Raw genomic sequence first — 25794 nt, 5'->3', positions numbered from 1 at the left:
ATATGTGTGTGTATGTATGTGTGTGTGTGTATGTGTGTGTGTGTATATGTGTGTGTGTGTGTGTGTGTGTGTGTGTGTGTGTGTGTGTGTGTGTGTGTGTGTGTGTGTGTGTGTGTGTGTGTGTATATATATGTGTATATATATGTGTATATATATGTGTATATATGTATATTTATGTGCATGTTTGGAATTTATTGCATTTCTCCAAATTTAGCCTTCCTTTCAGGGCACCTGGCATTTGGGGCAAGAAACACTGAGGAAGATGGCATCGGCTGACGCTTTTATACCCCAGTCACTCTGACGTCGGGGAAAGGGCGACATCAGCAGACGCCGGACCCAGACTTTGGAATCCGGCCGACCGAAGGGCTGCCTGAGGCAGGACAACCCATATGTGATGACTGCAGATGCATACCTATCGGACATCTACATTTATGGTAGGTACAAAACTGTACTTTTCTGCTCATTGTTCTTTTGAGCGACCCATTTTCTCTCATCCCTTGATGAAACAGTTCCTCAGGGGAGCTAGCAATTTAAAATCCACTAGGGCACCACCTCCTGCTTGGGTTCTTAATTTTGTACTTTAGAAACTTACTCTGCCTCCTTTTGAACCAGTTGCCTCAGCAGATTTAAAGTTTCTCTCCTTGAAAACTGCCTTTCTCTTTGCCATTCAGCTAGAAGAGGGTTCTGAGCTGCAAACCTTAATGACCGTATAGCTTTTTATCTTCCGTGTGGATCGGGTGTCTCTCTGAACTAATCCCTCCTTGGTTTCTAGCCTGACTCTTAACCAGTCTGTCCACCTGCCTACTTTCTTCCCTTATCCTCAGAATAAAGGGGAACGGTTACTGCACTCCCTGGATGTGCATAGACTACTTTAGATTTTACCTAGATAGGACTAAACCTTTTTGAAAGTCGGATCAGTTGGTCACTTTTGCACCAGGGCAAAGCTATTTCTAAATGGATTGCTCATTGTATTCACTTTTGGTACTTACAGCATGACGAGGTTCCTCCACAGAGTATTAAGACCCATTCTACTAGAGTTGCCTCTACCTCTGCAGCTTTTTTTTTTTTTTTGAGAGGTGTTACCTACTAGGGACATCCTGGAAGCTACCTGGACTTCTGTCCACACTTTCACAAAGCATTACAATTTACCCTTGTTTTCTAAGTCCAGGGCTGGTTTTGCCACTGCAGTGTTGCAGGGCATTCTTACCAACCCTTAAACAGTGGGTGGTGATCCTTTTTTTTTTTTTTTTTTTTTCCCCCTGGGCTTTGGGAATCAACCCATTTTGTAAGGACTGCAACAGTGAAACACTAACATAGTACAGTTGTGTACACTTACCATAAATGCAGATGTTCGAGTGTATTCACTGTTGCTGTCCTGGTCCCCCCCCCCCCTTCCATCCCCCTTTTTTCCTAGGGCACAGACTGGATTTTTCTTTTCCTGGTCTAGCCTTCTTGGGGGCTCCTGACAGTTAAATCAAGAAAAACTAAGGAAATGACGTCAGGTACAAAGGAAGGCAGCAGATGCCATGTTTACAACCGAAGGCAGCTGACGTCCTATACCAATAACTTTGGTATTCTGGCCTACTGTGGGCTACCGGGAGCCGGATAACCCATTTTGTAAGGACTGAAACAGTGAATACACTCCAACATGCACATGAGAAAGTACAGTTGTGTACACTTACCATAATGTAGATGTTAGTCACCATTTTGTTGCATAGAGATTGAAATGGGCTTTGGCTTAAAGTGCTTTCTTATGCTCGTTAACATGGACCTTTTTGTTACCTAACTTGAATTTCTGGCATGCCCTCTTTGTGAGCTAGTACTTCCAAATGTCTACTTTAAACTGGCTTCTTTTAATGTGATAGTCATGCTCACCCTTACTGTCAAGCCTAATAGGTGCTCTCCCAACACCAGTTGCACTTGTGCCTGGATGTAGTTCTGGTTGTAATATCCGATGGTATAAAGTCTCAGTAGCGCAACAGGTCAACTTGCCTTTGGTGCTGGATGTTTAGAAGGGTATGGATTCTTTTCCCACACGAAGTTGGCTTAATTTTTCAGTATTAACACTGCAATGCAGCATTAGGTGGTGCTAGACCCCAAGTGTTCCATCCTTTGGATGAGATGTTAGACTGAGACATCCCATCTCCCTGGGGATCTCTCCCACAGCCGTTCCTGAAGAGTAAGGTAAGTTCTATGTCATGACCAATATTCCCTTAGTCAATATGAGTACCACCTTCGGTTTCCCCTGAAAAAAGGTTATGGAAGTATTAATTCTGTCAAAAGTCTAAAGAAATAAAATTTAGTAGATATGTCTATGGATTGCTAGATTTATGATAGTATTATAAGCTTTCCAGAACTTTGCTGGTGCAAGATTAGTGTAACACATTTTTGTATCCACTTCAAGAAAATTTAAAACTGGGTGTACCACTACATATGTATTCAATAAGTCAGTAATGTATTCAGTCAAAAATAATCCTCACATTCTGACAGTTTTTACATGCTTATTGCTGAAGGCCTTGGGTGATTTAATTCACTTTTTCTCACTTTTTCTCATCTTAAGGTATCAGAACATGCCCAGTTCTGTTGGATCTTAGGCTGTCTGACCAGCATGCCACGGTTACTTCACTTGCCACAATGGAAGGTAATGTTTCTGTATTGCATTAATAACAGCATGTTTAGGTTTTCTTTTGCAAAGCTAGATAAAATGTTTATAAACCTAGTCAAGTTATTCACCCATGCAACTTGGTCTGTGTTGTGAATAAGTACTGTGGCAGGCATATATGTTGAGTCTGCATGTAAACTCGCATTGCATAGTAGTACCTATCCACCACAGCGGATCCAAGTCTTTGTCAGCAGTCAAATGCATTTTTGAAGTGTGTGTGCAAAATGTGAGTTTTTATTAATGAAGGGGAGGGAATGAAGTGAAGTTATGGAATGTCAAGGGCTAATGAGTATGAGATAGTGGGTATAGTGAAAATACCCTGGTGGCTATTTGCTTTTACATATTAAATAACCATTTTCCCCACATTTGCAGTGATCAACTAGTTAGGAAAAACATCTGTTTATGTCTCGAATTGAGCCCATCCATTATGATAGCTTTGAGCTTCTTACAGTCACCGGAGTTGCTCATAGTAAAGCGTGACACTGATTTGATTTATGCAGTCCTTTTCTGCTGAATAGTTACTGAACTGGTTTTCCGTCTCTGGAATCTAGGAAGGCAAAGAGGTACAGGCTGTAAGTGACATCTTGCTGGCAGTGCTTGTTGAATGAAGGTGATCTTGCATGTTCATAGCCTGAAATCTACAAACTGTGGGGTGGGGAGAGGGAAAAGGTATCACTTCACTAACAAAAAGCAGCAGGTTCTGTTAGAAACATCTGTTGAGAGATTCTTCGTCTGCAGACAAAAATGCTTGTTGCAGGTTAAGATGGTGATGCTATGGAAGAGTGTTGCTGTGGTATGAAATGTTGATGCCAATACAGCATACATTCCTGCTGGATTAGAATTTGTTTTGGTGACTTTAATGCAGACGTTCTCTAGTGTAAGATGGCTGGGTCTTTAGCGTTTTGTCTTGATGTGAGCTTTGACCACAAAACCAGTCATTTTGCTCATGCTAATAATTTAATATGAAAAAACACAAGGAATCGGTCGACCTAAAGAGGGAGGGACCCAAAAAAGGCTGAGAGACACAAAGGTAACAAGTCCTCTGCTTTCTCAAAAGCTTTGCCATTGTCTCTCTTCAGCTGCTAAATATATTAAAAAAAAAAAAAATACTGGAAAAGCCCTCCTAACTAGTGACTACTGTTAGGTATACTGAATTTGCACATCACAAAATTAGCTTCCCTGAAGCTAAACATATGTTTGTCACAAAGGCCATTAACCTTATCCAGAGTCTTTGTGGTTTAGGCTTGGCAGTTTCCAATTTTACATATTGGAATCTGTGACCATTGGATGTTCCTCTGTCATGACAATGTGGGGAGAGATGGTTAACCTTGTGGATGATCCTGTCTGGCTGGAAAATTCTGTGGGGTTGGCACTATCCCCTTTTTGTTTGAGGATGGCACTCGAAATATGCAGAAGATTTCATCTGTTGGCTTAGATTAAGGTGTTGATCCAGGGTAATTCAGTAGATCTCCACACACTAATAGATATTTGCCCAGACCTGCTAAACAAGGAATGGGTTACACTTCTCAAAGAAGTGGTCAGGATACTGAGCAGACTTTCCTCCTAACATTCAATTCCTTTGTGGCAGGGTCCAGTCATGGACATTTCAGGTTACTATCTGTTCATCTTAAGATGAAGCTTTAACTTGCCAGTACCTGCAAAATAACTAAACACAGATGGCTTAGAATCCTAACTTTCCTTTAAGGTCAGACATGAATTCCACAGATGCATGGGTACAACTTTCCACTCATGCCCACTGCCCTTCAGAAGTAGTTATAGTAACAACATTGTAGGCACAAAGTACTTCAAATCCGGATTACAATAAACACCACAAACTAGAATATTGTAAGATGATTATGCACTCCTGTGTCACCCCAAGGACATAATATCCTTGATAAGCTCATAAATCTCCCCTGAACTTAAATTCTACCCCATCTCCACATTGACTGGGAGAAATGTGGCTCATCCTGTAGTTGGGTACAAAAGCGGATTGCAATTGTATATCCCACCAAGCCTAATAAAACTTGCATTAAAGAATTTTCAAACAGCAGAATTTTATTGTAATGTGTGTTAGCCTCTCCACACAACATATTGGTGAATTACTCATGGTCCATATAGCAGGAGGTACTTTAAGATGGAAATCTGTTCCTACTCAGAACCAGAGCACACAACATATGCAATCATATTTTATGCAAAAAAGTATATAAACGTGAAGTGCTTTTGTCCCACCAACTTGGGACTTCAGAACAGTTCCTTGTTTGAAACACAGGTTTAAATACAATTCCAATTAATCAGTAATTCACTTAGTAATGTAACTGACATAATTTAACAAAACCATTAAACATAAATTGTGTGAAGTGTACACTAAAAACGCCATAAAATATACTCATTAGCATTAAAAAAATGTAAAGTGGCAAAGTTCAGTTGAGAGGCCACAAATAATTACACAACAGTTGCCAATCCTTTTTGTAAGAGAAATTTGGTTAAGGGTAAGTTTTTATAAGGGCAGCTAGGATGTTATCCAGTTATTTTTGGAGGGGGGGTACCCGAATGATTTAGTTTTGGCTGCCGAAGCTGAGATAGTCCAAGGAATTGGGAGTCAAGTACATCCTCCTGTTGGGAAACAGTAAAGGAAGATGCGGTCAAGGTGTACCAGCAAGTAAGATTCTAGTTATCAAAATTCTGTGACTAAGTGCAACAGTTCTTGTTCTTTGTAAAGAATATCAGCAAGAAATAGTCTGTACTTAAAGTTGACAGTTTTTTGAACTGTGTGCAACTGTCCACAATTTCTATATAAAGTCGATGGTAATATAAAGAAAACACTAGAGTATGACAAAGTGGAGATGCCACTAGGGACAGTGAAATGTGGGAGATGTAGTTTTTTGTACTTGTATTGTAGACAGTGATGTGCTGTATTAAACTACTACTGCACCACTAAAGTAACTTTTTTTTTTTTGTGAAGGGGGGGGGGTTGTGAAACAAATGGACTTTGTTTACATGGCCATTTGTAAAGTGTCAGGCATAGTATGTGGGCAAAACTGACAGCCAAAAGGATATATGAACATATATATGACCACAAAAGGAAATGCCAACAATGCCCTATACATTCTTTAGTTTGTCAAGGTTTCACCAAGTTGAATTTGGAAATTTGAAAATTAACCCTAGTACTAGAGGTGGACAGTGAGAACACAGAATTGAATATGGCGAATTAGTGTGGCAAATTCTTTTAGATGTCTCCACATTCCCTGGATTGAATGAACATATTTCCATTTATCCTATGTTAAAAATGAGGGCTGCAAAGTTATGATTTTTTATTTGTGGCCTCCAGTGAATTTTTTATTTGCCACTTTACGTTTTGTAACGCTAATGAGTATATTTTATCGTGTTTTTGGGTATATTTAACATTTGCGATTTTTTTTTTAATGGACCTAGTTGAGTGTTTTTTTGGTTACATGGAAAAACGCACTGTTTGAAGGTTCTTGAATTCCTCATGGCCCATTTACAGCACTTGTGCATTAAATTAAATTCATCCCAATGAGGCCTAGGTGTAATAGAAGATTCTGCAGTACTCCCTAAAAAAGGAGATACGAGATCAATAAATTTAAATCAAAATAAAGAGTACTCTTTCCAACCCAGTGCAACAAAGGCTAAGGTCAGCGTCATCCAAAAATAACTCCTTAAATTATCAACAAAATTGAAACTTCATTGGAGGAAAAAGCTTGTTGTGATAGTAATAAGGTCTACTACAACCACATCAAAAAAACAGAAGGTTGTGAAGACCAAATGTAAGACTGGCAAAGTATCTATTCGCTCTTATGGTGATGACATTTAAGCGTACAGATTTGGAGCAAATTTCAGAATATAAAGGGGACTTTTTTTTGTGTCTCCAACAAGATTCCACTCAAAATTACATCTGAAATGGGTCGCTTCTGTTCTCCAATGTCAACACCATTGCAGTGGGACTAGATAAAATACCCAAAAATCTGATTTTTGCATTTAGAAGTTATCTAATGCATATGCAGTTCTGTATCCACATTTCTAATAAATTGTTAAAACTAGGCATGTGTCTGATAGCTGGAAGCAGGCATTTATGATCCCAGTCCATTACAGACCCTAATAGTTGCAAATCAGTCTCTCAAACTTTGCAAGGAGACAGGGAATCCTCACTGAACTTTGCCCGACTTCAGAAACTGCCTCCATGACCTATTGCAGGATGTTTTGATGTCGCAGACCTTGTGTGCTGAATCTGGTTTGTGTGAGACTGTTACCGGCTATGAAGATTTCTGTACTGGTTGCTCATCAAGATCTGGCTGAAGGATTCAACACTATACACCATAAAGGAATTATCTGCATTAACTTTGCTTCAGAATAGGCTGTGGCCACACCTAGCTGATAAGTATGACCACTTGTACTCTTCATCCCCTGTCACCACTGGAGTACCTGAAAGCTGTCAAAACTGACCATTTTCCTGCATACAGTGTAATGCAGATGACTAAACTTGCATGCATTGTCTTCAAGCTCAATGCTGCCACCTACTTTTGAGCAGCTCTTAACATTGCACACACAGTGCAATAGAAGTGACCTTGCCTTCAGCATCACAAAATGCAATATTGTCTCTGCTCTTAACTTTATACAAGACCGAGCATCAGCTGAACTTGTGCTATGGAGTCCTTTTATAGATGACCTATCTGATACCCGTACAGCTGCTGCAGTAAGCAAAGCATAGCAAGTTACCCACCTGAGAAATTCATTTTACATTGGTCTTCTCGGACCATTTGAATACTGTACCCTGTTCTGTCACTTGCTTGCATGTAGTTACTTTTGAAAAGGGTACAAGGATCTTTCAAAAAGAAAATTTAATGGACTTCAAGTATTGTCTTGTAAACAGACCAACTCTTCCCTCTTGTCCTTTTGCCTTCTTAGAGGAAACCAGTGCCCAACATGGGAACCATTAAAGGACCCCTTATATGAAACCATTTTTCTTAGAATACTCTGAGCTGAATACAAGATGGCACTTGTTAAACAATAAAATTGCACTCTGTATTAAACCCTCCTTATTTAAGCTGAGACCATATCAGTTTGTGCCTTCAGAAAGAATGGGATGACTACATGGGCACCTACAAGTTCAAACATGGGTGTCTGAGGTGTTGAGCTTGTTGGTTATTAGGCCTTGAGCTTGTTTATTCATTTTAATTGAATAGGAGTACTGGTCGACAGACCTTTTCCAGCAATGACAGTCCAGTTGGCAGTACAATATTATAATTTTCCCTTTTTCTTTTGTAGGGACTCCCTTCTGATTAGTGACCATAGGTGACTACTGATGGGGAATTAATGGACTGTAGTCCAAAGAATGCAGGGCCTCCATTGCAGATTCCATGGAGTGAAAGCCATCTGGTAGGGCCATCATCAAGGAAAGCTTTAGGGAGTTTGGTGCTCTTGCTGACATCCTGGCCTTGCATGAATGGGCCTTAACCCCTGCCTTAGGTGGGGACATGAGCGTCCATATCATAAAGGCTGCCTGTTCCTCTCAACTCATGTGATCCCATAAATGTTGCCTTCAAGGGGTGCCATCATAGATTGGTCATGCCCACATTATCCCTGAAATGATCCCCACCATTGACGCTTTTCTTGCGTCTAGCAAGGGTTGTTTCATTTTCCAGTACAGTGTAGCAGCTTTTTAGAAAGTGTTTAGGGCATAAAGGAAATCTAAAAAAATGCAATAAAGTTCATATATGCTGCACATCTAATAGTGATCTAAATTGTAATGAAATGTGAGTTAAGGAAAGCCAAGTGTTTTCAATGCTTTGCAGCTCTGCACTGATTACATTTTATCACTGCAGGAGACTTGACCCTCAAATCTAATACAATAAAAAAAAATCTTTGTATACTGCAACATAATCTCTTTGGAGGAGAGGTGGTAAAGATCATGGAGTGACTGGAGGTGGTAAAGATCATGGAGTGACTGCAGTCTGAAGTAGTTCAGTAAAATATATATGCTCACTTGAAATGCAGGTAAAATTGTTAATGTGGAATAAATTTGTCTAAAGTATTGTATCCTGCTAAATGGTTTTTAGTGAAGAAAAATGTAAAACTTCTGCGAGTTTGAAGAAACAGAAAACTGAGCTCATGCAAACTGTCACAAGGAGCATATGCCTTAAAAGATATGCCACAGCTGCTTACCTCACAAGAACGAGCAGTTTTGATTTGATGTCCATTTTGTTCTCAAAACTCTAAACAGCAGTATCTACTACATTATCTCAGTAGGCTGTACACACTAAAGAAATGGAATATATGTTAAATGACCTGCATGTGGATGAGTTAAGCAAGAACCTCAAAAATTCTTATTAAAATATATGGGTAGTGGAGAAGATGGGCTTGGAAAAACAGAGCGGGTATATTGGAATGTTGTAGCAGGGCTTGGAAAACGGGCATATCGGAATGTTGTACCAGGGCTTGGAAAACGGGCATATCGGAATGTTGTACCAGAGAATATCTAAGGAAGTGATATGGTAAGCTTGGAGATATTTGAAGTGTGTGTACATGCACATATACGTGTGTGTGTGTAATATATGCATAAGTACATGCACAGTAATTTCGCTAACTAACATGAGACCTGAAATGGCAACAGATGCAAGTGAGAATTGGTTGGGGTGCACAGATTTATTGGAAGGAAACAGTCTTGAGTGCTCTTGTGATAAACCCATGGGGGCGATGAAAGATGTTTGCAATAAATGCAGTCAAACTTTTGGAGTCTAATGGAATTGATGGGATAGTTAAAAGGAGAGATGAGTACTTTAGCTGAAAATCTGTACTTTTGGGGGGTAGGTGCAAACTAAGGGATAAAACAAAGGTTGCAAGAACTAGTGGGTAATAGTTTGTAATGGCAAAGTCCAGAACAATGTGGAAGATTAAAATCCCAACAGTAGGCAGAGAGGTGAGAAATTGGTGGTGGCCATAGAAAGGATGTGGACAAATTGGGGAAGGGAGGCTAAGGTTTTAAAAACAGATGGCCCTCTGGCTGAGATGCATAGTGGAAAATCTCGAGGAAAAATACTGTAGCTGGATTTCTAAAAGGGAGGTGTTATTTACTGTTGATCAGTATGAATAATGTAGAACTAAATCAACCTTTTGTGATGGAATAGACAACTGAGAGGAAAAGAATGTAGGACAATATAAAATATGAACTTTGTGGATGTTTTTCATTTGTGAGTATAGTTTTGTCTCTAACTGGATTAGAGCGCATTAAAAATAAGACTAGTAGAGAGCTAGATGAGTCTGTAGAACAGGCAGTTGAATTTCAAAGTGCACCATGCATGAGAATTACACAATTAGATTGTAAGATTTTGATTTAGTACTTTGGTTGCATGTCACTTGTAGTAAAGCATGGAATTAAAAAGCTTGCCATGTACGAAACCATAGGAATAGTGTATCTAGACAAGGAACCATGGCTTACTTTCCTAGAACGTGGTCTTTTGTATATAAAACTGAAAGCCAAGTTTGCTAAAGATGTATATTAAGCTGACATGAAAAAGAACTACAGTGAAGCAGAAATGGACTTCCCCATCTTTTGTATAAATAAGGAATAAGCATATAACTCCAGCTGTTACCACCACTGTTACCACCACTTGGACAGTCAAAGTAAGCTTAAAAGGCATTAACTAAAGATCCTCACAGTGAAATGTAATTTGAGCCAGGTTTACTTTTATGCTGATGAAGCTGTAAAACTGCTAAATACACAAAATAGTAAATCCGTAATTTACAGGGTCCCCTTAAAATGCACTGCTCCTTGCTAAAACTGTGAATAATTAAACCTACAAAGTCCATTAAAATTGTGAAACCATAGTATCTGAGAAAATCAGAAGCTAGATGGTATTTTTATCTGTTTGATGGCCAGGATGATCTGACTGAGCAGTGTCACTTTACTGGAGGCCCGGAGCAAAAACCTCCATGTTAAAATTAGTGTTAAAGTAGTTTACAGTGTTCTAATGTAGACCTATATTTAACAGACTTTGGATCGAACATGGTTAAACGTGGAAGTAGAATGAGCTTTAAGAACCTGGTAGATTAAAAATGTGAGATCTGTGGTCTTGCACCAGAAACGTACCCTGCACTATTTAGCGTGTAATGGATTTTCAGGTTACTCATTTAGGGAGGGAGGCTGGCATAATGGTTAAGGTGTTTACCTTATGAACGCAAGGTGCAGGGTTTGATTCTCTTGGGGTAATTGGCTAGGCTTAAAATTGCCTGCAAGGGCAGTTAGCCTAGATGTCCTTCATGGATGCATCTGCAGTCATAACAAGTGGGTTGTCCTGTCGTCAGGCAGCCCTGCAGTCGGCCGGATTCCAAAGTCCGGCGCTGATGTCCACCCGACGCCATCTCTGTTGGTCTTCGCATAAAAGCATCAGCCGACGCCATTTTCCTCAGTCTTTCTTGCCGCGCGCTCAAGCAGAAGCTGTTCGCAAGTGCCGGTCGGTCGGATCCAGAGATTACTTCTACAATACTATCAAGACTTCTAAAGCTAAGTACGCTGGGGACTCTTTCTTGCCTCAGCCGATGTCAGAAAAAGTTAACAATTGTTTAACCTGTGGGAAACAAATACCTCATAAAGATTTCCACTTACTGTCTGCCTTGTTTAGGCCCAGCCCACGACGTAGCAGCCTGTTCGCCTGTGCCTCTTTCAACCGACGAACGCTTAGGCGCCGGTCAGAGTTTGCAGAACAGTTTTTCGGTACTGATTTTGCGTACATTATGCCGCCGGATCCTCGACTACCCAATCTACCAAAAAAGATAAAGACCGACACTGGGTCCGCGGTTTCGGCCGAAACCACGGTAAAGCAAACGCCAAACCGAAAAAACTGAACAAAGAACAGCTGAACCTATTCTTACAAGTGAGGCCCCTGCTACAACTCTTGAAGGGACCTCAGAAATTTTACCCACTACGGTGGTTGACGTATCAGACACCAGCCCCTTGCATGTCTCTACCCCAGCACGGTGCTGCTAGGCCTCCAGCAGCCATGTCCATTAAGGCCTTCGCCAGGGCTAAAGCAGCCAAGACTACTAAATCAGTGCCTGTTAAACCCCCACATCCAGGCCCTCTTCTAGTTCTCAAATGCTTTTGGCAGAAGATTTAATTTCTTTAATTAGAGGATCTCAATCTCACCCAGACAGGGCCTCTCAGCCCCCAGAGAAGAGACCTAGGGCAGAGCCCCTGAGCCAGTGTCTTCTGATGATTCTGCTGATGAATCAGACATAACTGACCAGCCAGAGGCTCCTTCTCCAATTTTGAAGATTCTGATGCTGAAGAATCCATTCCAGCTGCTTCCCCACCAGAAGAATTCTCCTTTGGGGAAACCTTGCATGCCATGCGAGAACAGTTCCAATGGCAGCAACAGGATTTTTCAGACTCCAGAAAAAGACTTAGGACCTTTCTGCACCTCCCACAGCACAGGCCCTTAGCTATACCTCCTGTTCTCTCTGTGGTGGATGATGCTTTCAATGATGTTTGCTCCGCTCCAGATTCTTTACCCCCAGCCCATGCCAAACCAGACAGATTTTACAGGGTGCCAGATACTCATCACCACCTTTACAAGGCCCCACTTGCAGACCCAGAAACTATACCCCAGGGTCCCAAGGCAGTACCCGCGACCACAGCTAAAAACCCTATTCCTTCTGAAAGGGAAGCAAGGTCATTAGACAGATGGGGTAAAAAGGTCTACACTTCAGCTACTCTTTCAGCTAGAGCTTTAAACTGTCAGTTTCACATGATACAATACCAAGAGTTTATGCTTGATCAGTTAACTAAAAAACTAACCACTGATGAATCTCTTGATAAGAAGTATGTATTAGAGATGGTAAATAACATACAACAGGTTAGCAACCATTCCTTAAAATGTGGCTATGATGCACTGGAGGCTTCATTTAGATCAGCCATGACAGGCACAGTGATAAGAAGGCATGCATGGCTAAAGGAACAAGCTTTACCGGATCATGTTAAAGCTAAGTTGCTAGATGCTCCTATGGACAAGACAAGTTTGTTTGGTACACCTGCCCAGCAGGTTATGAAGAAAATGGAAGAAAAGGCAAAATCTGTTCAAACTGTTAAAGATTTCTTGCAGGTTCAACCCCCAAGGTTTAGCAGGAACTGGCCTGCCAAAATTGGTCCTTTCCTGACTCCACAAAATTTCAAAGGGCAGGAATAGACGTTCCAGAGGCAGAAACCAATCCAGAGGAGGTGCCTACAGAGGACGACAGTGGCAAGGTAACAACAGAGGCACAGACACAGCCACTGCCACTACATCAGCACAACCACAGTGACTTAATCCTAAATCCGCCTACCAGGGAACAAATAGCAGCTCCTCTGAAAGTTAACCTTATTTTCAAAGAACTGACACTACATAACAAAAGACAAGTGGATTTTACAAACCATAGATCAAGGTTACCGGTTTCACTTCCACACTTTACCAGTCAAAAGAGGAATGCCAAATCTACCTCCAAATCAAAAACAGAGGCTCTACGCCAGATAATGGAGTTAGCAAACATGAGAGCTGTGGAAAACAGCAGAACAAGGAAAGGGTTCTATTCCAGACTATTCCTAGTTCCAAGAAAGGAAAAAGTTGGAGACCAATTCTCGACCTGTCCACCTTAAATACATACATCATTGTCCCAAAATTCAAAATGCTGACCCTACAGCAACTTCTTCCCATGCTGGGCAAGGAGTCTTGGCTGGTAACTCTAGATCTCAAGGAGGCATACCTGCACGTCCCCATTCGACCAATCTGCAGAAGATACCTCAGATTTCTTGCAGGATCAGAGCACTATCAATTCTCAGCATTGCCCTTTGGCTTATCTACTGCCCAGAGTATTCACAAAATGCCTGGCATCAGTGATCGCCCATTGCAGACTACAGGAATTCAAATTTACCCATACCTGGACGACTGCCTGCTACAAGGGGACAACAAAAGCAAGCTGACAACAGATTTACAAAGGGTCATTTACTTGCTACAAGGACTGGGATACACAGTCAATTTACAAAAGTCAAGGCTGATACCATCCCAAACAAGGACATTCTTGGGCGGAATTGGACACAGTACAACAAATGGCATTCCTGACTACAGAAAAACAAAAAGAACTTCCTCCTTACTTCTTGGCACTAACAAAACTGAACAAGTTAACAGCAAGAAAAGTTCTGCAGGCCTTGGGCTTCATGGCATCATGCATAATCTTGGTCCCATTTGCCAGACTACATATGAGGAAACTACAGTGGTACCTAAAGAATTTATGGTCCCAACACAGACACAGTCTAGAAACCGAAATCCCACTAATTCCATGCTTAAAACAGGAGTTCCTATGGTGGGCTCAGGCATGCCAGTCAAACCCAGGCCTACCCTTTCGCAGATGTCAACCAAGCCAGACCATCACAACAGACGCTTCAGACCTAGGATGGGGGGCCCACATGCTGGACAAATGCATGCAAGGATTGTGGACACAGGATCAACTTCACCTGCACATCAATCTAAAAGAAATGCTGGCAGTAAAACTGGCAGTTCAAAAGTTCAAACCATTCCTCAGAGGGCCAGTTGATGATAAGGACAGACAACACCACAGTCATGTGGTACATCAACAAACAGGGAGGCACTCATTCATACCCCCTATGCAGAATGACCTTGGAGCTGTGGACCCTGGCACTCAGCTACAACATTCAGTTACAGGCAATATTTGTACCGGGGAAAGACAATACTCTAGCAGACATATTAAGCAGAACCACTTCGATGCCCACGAATGGAAGCTGCGGACATCTTCAAGACCATCTCAAAGAAATGGGAATGCCACAGATAGACCTATTCGCATCACCTCTCAATCACCAGCTCAAAAATTCTGCACAAGGACATTCCACCCACTAGCATGGAAAGTGGACTCACTCTCCTTCAACTGGAAAGGCCTAACAGCATATGCATTCCCACCTCTTCCTTTGATACACAAGGTACTACTAAAAATCAAGGAAGAACGCCCAAGGATAATCCTGATAGCTCCAAACTGGCCAAGACAACACTGGTACCCACTACTGAAGAGCATGTCTCGAACAATATGTGGCCAATACCCTGATGCCTTTGATGTTAACTCAGAACAACTACAGCATCATACATCCAAACCTAAAACGCTGCAACTGACTGCATGGAACATCACATAGCAGCAGCTAATCCAGAACTTTCCCAAAGAGTTAAAGACATTATTCTTGAAGCACGCAGACCTTCAACAAGAAGGAACTATGCTGGAAAATGGAAAAGGTTTGTCATTTGGAGTACGGAAAGAGGAAAAGATGTGTCAAACATAGATATGCCTAACATTCTGGAGTATCTGGCCGAACTTCTTCATTCAGGCCTGTCCTACTCCTCCATCAAGATACATGCATCAGCTATTTCAGCAGAATACAGCTTTGATCCACCTGATTTTTGCTCAGGCAGTTCCTCAGAGGAATCAAGAATGTAAAACCTCCAAGGAAACCACCATTACCAGCTTGGGATTTAAACTTTGTGCTAGAAAAGTTGACACTATCACCCTTTGAACCAGCAGCAACAGCAGACCTACAACACCTGTCATGGAAAACTGCTTTCCTACTGGCAATTACTTCAGCAAGGAGGGTTTCAGAACTACAGGCCTTAATGGCAGTGCAACCCTTCCTAATCTTCCACCAAGATAGTGTCCATGAGGACTAATCCTACATTTATGCCCAAGGTGGTATCCAGAGTATCTTTAAACCAGGCAATCCACCTACCTACCTTCTTTCCCAACCCACAAAACAGAGGGGAAAGAATACTGCATACCTTGGATGTACATAGACAGCTACGCTACTACTTGGACAGAACAAAAATAGCAGAAAGACTGACCAACTTTTTGTAGCCTATGCAACAGGAAGGGAAGGAAAAGCTATTTCCAAACAGACAATCTCCAAATGGATAGGAAATTGCATACGATACTGTTACTCCTTCCATGGAAAACCAATTCCACAGAACATAAGACCTCATTCTACAAGGGCAACAGCCACTACCACAGCCTTCTTACGAGGAGTGGCAACCAAAGACATTATTGAGGCTACTTGGACCTCCGTGCATACATTTGCCAAGCATTATAATTTGCCTCTATATTCCAGATCCCGAGCAGGGTTTGCCACTGCTGTACTGCAAGGGATCCTAAACACACCATAATCTACTTTTATCCTCCTCCCTAGTTGGCTATGGTATTCTACCTTATGACTGCAGATGCATCCATGAAGGACATAGTACAGTTTTGTACCTACCATAAATGTAGATGTCCGAACTGGATAGCATCTGCAGTCAGGATTACCCTCCCTCCTTCCCTCTGTGGTACTCCTAGGGTGTTTACCCTCCTAATAGCTAGCTGTTGGGGAGTCTTTATGGTGTATTTGTTTGTATATATGTACATATATGCTTATTGTTGTGTTTACCTCTATCTATTTGGAAACATTGGCATCTATCCAAATTTTAGCCTGCAAGAGGGCTACTGGCATCTGGGGCAAGAAACACTGAGGAAAATGGCTGGCTGATGCTTTTATACCAAGACCAACAGAGATGACGTCGGGTGGAGTGCGACATCAGCCGGACCCAGACTTTGGAAGACTGCAGGGCTGCCTGACGACAGGACAACCCACTTGGTATGACTGCAGATGCTATCCAGTTCGGACATCTACATTTATGGTAGGTACAAAACTGTACTTTCTAATCTCTGAATCTAATCCAAGGAAACCAGTTATTTTAAGTATCTAGTGTGGTGCGCTGAGAGAGCAAATAAAGTTTAATTCTAGGGCAGACTAATTAGGCAGATGAATCAAACCACTTGGGGTGCAAGTAACGGTGGTCTAAAATGTCATGTAGTAATATACTACCTACAGTCCCACGTAAGATGAATCACCGGTTTCAGTTTTTTTTCTTCTAATACATTTTCAGTGATTAGAAGAAAAAACCCTTGAAAGTTCTTCAGCTGTGAAGCATCATTTAATGGACTAGACAGTTTTTTTTTCCTGTCACTCTAACCCCATTTATGTTTAAACATGATCAGTAAAATTGCTATAGTGGTGTCAGCAAAACCTTACCCATGGAAAACTGAGAATGAATGCATGGCCTTAGATGCAGAGAAGTAGGCCTAGGGGATGGGTGGCTGTTAGCAGTATCCTTTTCAGTAAACCATGTTGTACTTTCCTTCGTTTACAGCCTGCTGAATTATTAAACAGTAAGTACTGTGCACAGTTTCACACTAAAATGTCTGCATGTTGATTCAATTTAGATTTGTCACTGTAATATCCATTGTAAATTGTCTCCAGTGCAATCCTGTTTAGCTGTATTTGTACGATTTAGATCTGTTTATAATCTGTTGCCTGGGACACCTGTGAAAATGAGTGATGGCCAAGGTGGCTAAAAAGTTAACCAGTTGTAAAATGTTTGCCTTAAATGAATTGCTGAAGGTGCTATAAGAAGTGAATGCAGCAGAGAATGATCCTTTGAGTCATTTTGAAGGTCTAACTATTTTAATGTTAGAGGATGTTTACACTCCTAGTAGAAGCACCATACATTTGTTTTCTCAGACTTTGCACTGTCTACTTTATGAACACAATCTGCTAAAGGACACATTTTACTGCGTTTAAAAAAACGTTTCCTAACGCTTAACATTAACTTTTTTTGACCAGGTGAAGAGTGCAGGATCTAAAAGTGGTGGGAGTGTTGGCTTATTTACCTATCCAGTATTGCAGGCTGCGGATATACTGCTGTACAAGTAAGACAGTGTACCACGAAGTGTTATAGCATCAATAACTTTTCATAAAGCATGCAAAACTGTAATGCATTGTGTAAGAATATTGAATGCCCTCTTTTTTTGCTACTAAGTCCCATTTTTGGGTGGGTATAACTCGTATTACATAAACATTCAGCATTAAATCTGTCCTTTCAAACTGATTTGCACTTCTGCTTTTGTTTCAACCACATTGGTACAGGTTACAGAATTTTTATTTTGCCTTTGATTGAAATGTTGTATACATCTGCCTATTTTTCACATTTCCTAATAGAATTGGAGGTGATACGCAAGGTGAACTATAAAGTCTGGTGGCTCTGTGGTGCAAACCAGTCTGAGCCCTGACTGGCAGACCCAATGGCTAAAGTAAAGGGGGTGTAGAGGTGAATGAGCTGTTACTGGTAGCTTGCCCATCCTGACTGGAGGGGAGCAGTAGCTGGCAGAGCCTTTTTAGGGCTCTGACGGTTCAGTGATTTGTGAATGCAGCATGAAGTATCAGGTTAAAGGAGGACAAAACATTGGACATCTCTGGAACAAACTTGTATTGCATGTCAAGCAGGGTAGCATGATTGCCAACTACAAGGTAAAGCCAGATAATTGGATGCACAGCCTCAAATTGTCCGCCACCCCAGTTTGAGACTAGTTAAATTTTTGAATATGGTTTGTTGTAAAAAATCGAATAGTGCAGAAATATGAAGAGGTAAACCACTAGAATATATCCAAAGTGTTTATTGTAGCCACAAACGGGAAAAATATACACGCAACTGCCAGACATTAACGCTTTTAAAATCCTTCCATGCGTTTTCGTCTATTCATTGACTTCATCAGATAAATACAAACTTCATCTACTCCGCTCTTTTTATAGATATATATATATATATATATATATATATATATATATATATATATATTTAGGAAAATGAATGTTTTATACAAATAAAGGTGTAAGTGTTTTTACCTACAAATATTTTTTTTTAATCATCATAAGTTATAAAATACAATACTTTAAGTTTCAACACAATATTTTTATGTATTAAATGAATTGTTTTAAACAAATTAGCGGGAAATTGATCAAATAATGATTTTTATTGGCTGCAACAATTTATATATATATATATATATATATATATATATATATAAATAATGTGGAGTAGATGAAGTCAAGTGAATAGACAAAAACGCATGGAAGGATTTTAAAAGCATTCATGTCTGGCAGTTGCGTGTATATTTTTTTTCCGTTTGTGGCTACAATAAACGCTTTGGATATATTCTAGTGGTTTACCTCTTCGTATTTCTACACTATTCGATTTTTTACAAGTAACTTTGGTGCAGGTTCCTATTGTTGAATATGGTTTGTTGCCTGGGCTGTGATGGCCTGCAGATTGTGTGAACCTCTAACTCCTCCATCCTTCTCTTCCTCATCTCAATCAGTGGTGTGCCCAAGATATTCAATTTGTTTTACTTGTTTTCTTATTTTTCTTTTGCATTTGTTTCACTTGTTTACAAGCATTTCAGAAACATTTTTAAGTATTAAGAATTTTGAATATGACTACAAATGACAAGAATGGGAATGTAATGGAATGCATGAATAAAATCATGTTTTAAAGAAATTATAACTATTTACAATATGTACAGTAGCCTGAGACCAAAGAATTAATAAATCAAGACAAGAATAAGAAATCTAAATCTAAAATGTTTAAATAGATGAAGAAAAAGATCAATAATGGCCAAAACCTTCAACCAAGGATTAATCTTAATTTGTCAGGATAAATTATTTTCTTATAGTTTAGTTGGTGTCATTTAAAAGGGTAAAGTCTTCAAATTTTGTTTCTGATGAAATTCCAGTTTCTTGTGAGTTTTTTAGGCCAAAGCGACTATAGTCCAAGTCATTAGTCTTTCTTTGAGTTTTCTGTTTCCAGTGTATTGTTTTCCCTGACTGTATCATTCCATAAAGCTTTGAAAAAATCTTTAACTTTTACCCAGAATTTGCGAACCACAAAGCATTCATAAAACATGTGACCCAATTAGCCTTAGTGTTTATTACATCTCCAGCATTCAGTAGTAACCTAATAACCTAGTAAGTGGCAACCTTTACAGGAGTTTAAAAAAAAAAAAAAAATTGTCCAAGTAAATATACTCCAGTAAAGGTTCCAAGAAATATTTTTAATAGGGTAGAGAAGTTTTTGTTTAGTAAGAACTAGAATACTGTTTAGAGGAAAAAGTTCCTTAAGTTTTTAAGTTAGAATTATCAAATTCTCTGTTTGTAAATTTCAAATACAATTTGTATCCATTTTGGAGAATTAAAACTTTTGGATAAGAGAACCTAGTTTGAATTGATAATTGTAGATTAATTACGTTATGTAAAACTCTAAACAAATAGTTGATTTTGTTTTTAACTGCAATTCCTTCAAAACATTGGTAGCCATAATTAGTGTTTTTTTCAGAGTTAAATATGTGAACTGGTAACTTACTAATGACATTTTTCTAATGACAAAGGAGTGATTCAAACCAAAATTTCTAATTTTACTTGTTAAATGTATGCAAGTTGAATTGAATGGGGAATTTGTAGCAGCTTGACTATACTTGGAAATAATAAAAAAAAAATAAAATTTTTAACATTAAGCAAGTGAGAATGTAATATTTTTCCAGTACATCTGTAACTGGCATCTAACCAGTTATCTTATAATTGATGCTTTCGCAAAAGCTTCTACATTTGCAAAACTTGCACCCCCTGTATTTCCAAGGTCTGAAGCGATGGTTTTATATTTAATCTTTATTTGGATACTGTAAACAGTGTACAAATGTATTGATGTTTCTTTAGGTGGTAATAAGATTGAGAACTTCAGAAATTATTTTAATTTATCTTGAAGTGTAAATTTTATTCCAAGCATTGTTAGAGATGTTTCATAATTCTAATTTATGGTCTCTTCTGTATTGTTAAAAACATAAATCCCTAGATATAATTAGTGAACTCATCAATATCTATATTTATTGATTAGGATATAATTAGATTTGGAACTGTTAAGTTAGACTTTTTTTGAGATTTCTCATTCTCAAGGCTGTTTCAGAAGAATTTTAATGGTTAAAAGGATATCATCCAGTAAGAATTTTAGAATCTTATTCCTGATTAAGCTCTAAACCTTGAATATTTGTATTTGAATTAATAAGAATTACAAGTATCTCAATAGCTACATTAATAAAGGGGAATGAGGATAGCCTTGTTTAGTTCCTTTTGTTAAAATTATTAAATTTGAAGTATATGAACATAATTATGCTTTACTATTATAAATAGCCATTTTAACTGTGAAAGAAAATCAATTGGGATTATTTAAAGTATTGTCTAATCTAATGAATCAAATTATTTTCCTATTCTTAAGATTCAGCTTTCCTATTTTCCATCACATCTGTAATGTTTTATTGTCAGTTTGCTTTTGTGAATAAACCCAGATTGATCCAGACTTAACTGTTTGGTAAAATCAGCTTAATCAGTTTCATTTGGTCAGCTAAGATTGACATCTACTTTAAGCAATGAGGTAAGTGTATATGAACACATCTGAGGGTTTTTCCTCCTTTTATACTTGGAGTAATTGGAGAGTAAATCCACAAAGGTGGCATTAGAACTAGATTTTGTATTGTGTAGATTTATTGTAACTTGAGTATAGATAATTCTGGTATTATACTATCATTTCAATGGGATTTATTAGATTTAATAATGTTGCTTTCTTGTAAAGAAATAGGTTTTAATAGATTTATTTTTGTGAAGAAATGTCAACTAAAGATTGATCAGTGTTTAATAGCTATTAAAGTCCCTCTTTTTGATTTAACTTCGAATCGCCAACATCAGAGTTTATAATGTATTCATTTTGGTATTTAACTCTTAAATTGTTTGCAATTTAATTTCTGTCATTGTAAATGTCTGCAAGATGAGGCAAGTTTTTTTTTTTTTTCCAAATCCAATTCACTTTTATGGGACAACGATTGCATTTCTTATTGAATTCTCATCCCTACTATCTCCTGAATTGGTAACTTATTTATGTTTAATTGGATATCTAACCGTTCTTTATTCCATTCCTTTAATTTGTTTATACCAGGAGATTCTTGCCATAAATACATGCTTTAAATGAGTCCTTATACTATTAAGTTAGATCTCCTCTAATCCTTTTATATTTCATTTTGATATATGATGGAATTCTGTTAATAAAAATCAGTTCTGTAAAACTGATTTCTGTTAATATTAATGCATTATGGTCTAAAAAAGAAAATATATCAAAATTGGATATTTTCGATGTAATATTTTGAAAAGTCAATATCTGTTCTCGTTTTGAGTACCATAATTGAAAGAGTGGGTAAAATCTAAAGAGTTCTTTCAATTAAATGCATCTTTTATATTAAAATCTCTCCATGCTCTAAAAGATTTAGCAAAAGGGAGTAATTTGAATTTTCTACCAGAGTTAGATTTAGAATCCTGTAAAAGGCAGTTAAAATTGCCTCCTATTATTAAATTTCCCTTTAAATCAAGATGATTTGGGGCTAATTTGATTCCCAGTCCAGGGAACAGTCCAAATCCTGTCCTAGAATTTTATATTAATTACCCATGTGTTTTTGTGCTTTTTTATATTTAAAGGAAGATTGAATTAAGGTTGTAAATTCCAAAACTGATTATCAGTTTTGTAGGAATAAATTGTCTCTTGAAGGAATACAACATGTTGTTTTAGTTCTAAATATTTGAGCAAGTCTGACCTCTAACATTATTTAGACAATTAACATTTAATTTTTTTCTAGAATATGGAATTAAACAAAGTTGCATATTTTGTATTTTAATATGTTTAAAAGGGGGTCTTGGGCAAAAGAAAAAACCTACACATGGAGTAATTATTTTTGTGTGTGTGTGTACACACACATATATATATATATATATATCTATATATATATATATATATATATACATATATATATATATATATATATATATATATATATATATATATATAGTGTAAACTTATTTCTATGTGGATCCAGGACGGTTGATAGAAAGATCAAACGTCCAAATCCATTAAGGGTGAGTATAGTGCTTTTACCGAAGAAGCACTTTCGCATAAGTATGCCTGTTGTAGAGGCCATACTACGGTGCAGGTAAGGGAAAATTCCTTTTTCCCCACTGTAGTGTGGTCTCTGAGGGAGAATATTAAAGTAGGGGGGTGCAGGGGGCAAAGCCCCCCCTGCAGAAACGTTAATGTAGTTTTTTTTTTTTTAACGCTCTTTAACGAAAGCGCTTTCATTAGTGTTCGGTGGTTATGGATTCTGACGTTTGATCTTTTGATCAAACGTCCTAGATCAGTGTGTATACATTTATTTATTTATTTATTTATATATATATATATATATATATATATATATATATATATATATATATATATATATATACTCTCAAAATTGTAAGAAAGATGTATATTAACACTCATGTTTTCAATCTCCTAAAGTGAGATTTCAGAATATACAAATTGGTCTTTCTCCATAAAAAAAAAATCATTTAAAACCTTTTTCATCTCCTCCCTTCTCTTAACATAATTCTAACAGAATTATGAACAAATATAATAGAATTAGTATATTAGAAACAATACCATAACTGGTTATAAATGTCCCATTTAAGTGTGAAGATAACTGGTTATCTGTCAGAGCATGACTTATTAGAACAATAAATTCCAAGAGTTTTCATTTAGATCTACAGAAGGGTGAGAGTGCAAACCAATTAGATAAGTTCAAAACTTATTATACATGTATAATTATCTGTTATTGCATTCTAAAACTATAAAAGATTTGTAGTACATGTAAATGTTGCCAGTGTCTTAAGACTAGTTGACAAGAATAGATTTGTTGAGTGTTCAAATTGAAGATAATCCATGTTTTCAAGTTTCCTGATTAATGTAAGAAACCTTTAACTTTTAAATATATGTTAATGCATGAAGAAAAGGTCAGAGAACATATAAAACATCTCCTTGAAAAACTTTGTCAAGGTTCCATATCGAAATGAAATGACTGTCAGAATTCCTAATTTCAGTATAATTCTTAGATTGAGCAACATCAATTGTTATATTTAAGCAAAATATGTTTACAGCATTGGTATATCTACATGTGTGAAAATAGTATACTGTATTCTGTACAACTTGTCATAAAATACATTGTAAACATCTTAATTGACTCTAATCTTTAATATTTCTAGTTGCAACTAAACTTGAAATGTTAGCTGCAGTAATGTAAGTGAGATGGAGTAGTACACTTCAGTGTACTGGCTATATCAAAGTAACATTAAATATAGAATATTTTAACTTGCCTGAACCTTTGATCTCGTGTGAAAGAGGTAAAATTTGATTAAAATTTGTGCATGCATCAAACCAGTCTCGGTTAATTTATTGTAATGAGGTGCTTTTTTGTTTTTATTCTGGATACTAATTCACGGTTTTATTTAGAACAACTTGGGTTTTAAAGACTTCGATTTACGCATCCAAATAAAATGTAATGGTTCTGTGCAAGTATTTGATTGCATGTCATTTTTATCCTGGAGGACTAAGAAAGTGTATCCTAGAGAGTTAATAGGATTGCACTGATACTATCCTCCTAAAGTAACTGGTGGAAGAACAGGTTCTTCTGTTAACTTGGTCAGAACCTACTTAATCTACGTACATCTGAAAACCCTGACTTTATAGTCTGCAGAAATTCAGCCTGAAGACCAAGCTGTCATTCTGCAGGCAACTCCTGAGCTTCCTTGTAAATTCATAGCAGACTAAATGTTTTTCTCAACAGCCCGTTAAAATGAAATCCTGTGTTTTTGATTTGTTAAATTATTTTGTCTGGTTTATATAATGCTGGTGAGCAATATTTGAAAATGTTAGAGCAAAGCTAGTTTAGTTTCACAAAGGAATTTCTGCTTAAAGGGCAGCTACTTTATAAACGGTGACTTTTGTAAGAGTACATTTTCACTATATAAATTCCTTTTGCTGATTAATAACTTTGCCCTTATTTTTCCATTCCGTTCCATTTTCCATCCAGTTTTCTCAGTGCAGAACAAGTTGTGTTTGAACTATGACTATACTTTTTTAGGCATTTCTGTCTCTAGCTTTTACATCCTGCCAATCATGTTCTCAGGCTTATGGTCAAGGAAAATATCCATACAGCAAAGTGTTTTGTAGCATTTAGTTCTTATCTTTGAATCCCTACCCATCCTCATGTTCGGAACGCTACCTCTGCAGTGTACTTCTCCCTTATGCCCTGCACCTAAAGGACGTTATGTATCTCACTTAAGTGCTCATGTTCAACTCAGCAGTTTGAAACTGCATTTAACAGCGTCCGGGCTGGACCCTCTGCATGTAAACCCACCAAGTTGAAAAAAACTGTCCAGCTTTTCTAAACCTTTGTAATATCCACAACTACCCTTTTATTAAAGGAAGCCCGCTGCACAGTAACCCCCCCCGAACACCTCTACTCCTTTCTAAAACGTGCATACCTATCATGCTCTCCCCATTCTGAATATGGTATCTCCCCTTATAATCCTGAAAGCACAACTAGCCCTACTTGTGCCAAGTACAGTATTTGGCAGTGCTTTATTGGTGTGCTTACAAACTTAGATAATGCTTCCCATTCTACCTGGCCTGCTACCATCTCCCTTACACCCAACTGAAATGCCACTTTCTATCCCTAGCTTGTAATTATTTCACCAGCAAACACATCCTTCTTTGTAACTGCTATAACAGTTTAGTATGGTAAGATAGCCCTAGGGCAGCTCCAAGAATAGTGTAGGAAATTATATTTTTTGACACACTCTTGCATTTTATTTAACTGTGGAGTTAGGTTTTGTAGCTCACATTACTTGCGTTTTCCAGTTTTCAAGGTCTGGCTTTACCTGCTCTGTTCGCCCTCCGCTCCAGGCTCATTTTGCTCCCTTACCCTACCCCCATTCCCACCCACCCGCATATCAATTACATTTATTCTTTACTTAACCACTCCCCAGTTTCAATTACCCAATAAACTTCTTCCACTTATTGCACTTAGAAAAGACAGGCTCTCGCTCTCTCGCTGTCTCACTCCCCCTACTGTCTACACAACACATTGCCTATTATGCTTGCTTTCAGTATTCAGCCTTCAGAATACTTTACTTTGTCAGAATCCTCTTCTATACATACTACCTCACACCATATACCTCCTGCACACAAAAACCCTTACTTTGAACCTAAATAAGCTAAGTTACTCAGACATCCTACCCCTCCTCACGCGCCATGAACACAATTGATGAGACACTTCATAACAATTAACACTGGCAGTATTTGCAAGAAAGTAAC

The 25794-nt window shown here is 38.2% G+C and overlaps 1 protein-coding gene across 1 annotated transcript in view; it reads left to right on the top strand.

Moving 5' to 3' along the window:
- Nucleotides 1–25794, top strand: part of WARS2 (tryptophanyl tRNA synthetase 2, mitochondrial) — a 291282-nt gene that overhangs the window by 100174 nt on the left and 165314 nt on the right. The window contains exon 4 of the mRNA XM_044071488.1: nucleotides 17361–17446. Within this exon, the coding sequence (XP_043927423.1) occupies nucleotides 17361–17446 (86 nt within the window). The remainder of the gene's footprint in view (nucleotides 1–17360; nucleotides 17447–25794) is intronic.

Source organism: Protopterus annectens, chromosome 5.part0 (assembly GCF_019279795.1).
Source record: "Protopterus annectens isolate FY-2018-M chromosome 5.part0, PAN1.0, whole genome shotgun sequence".
NCBI classification, from domain to species: Eukaryota; Metazoa; Chordata; order Ceratodontiformes; family Protopteridae; genus Protopterus; species Protopterus annectens.
Note: the sequence above shows the minus strand (reverse complement) of the source record. Positions and strands in the feature narration are given on the sequence as shown.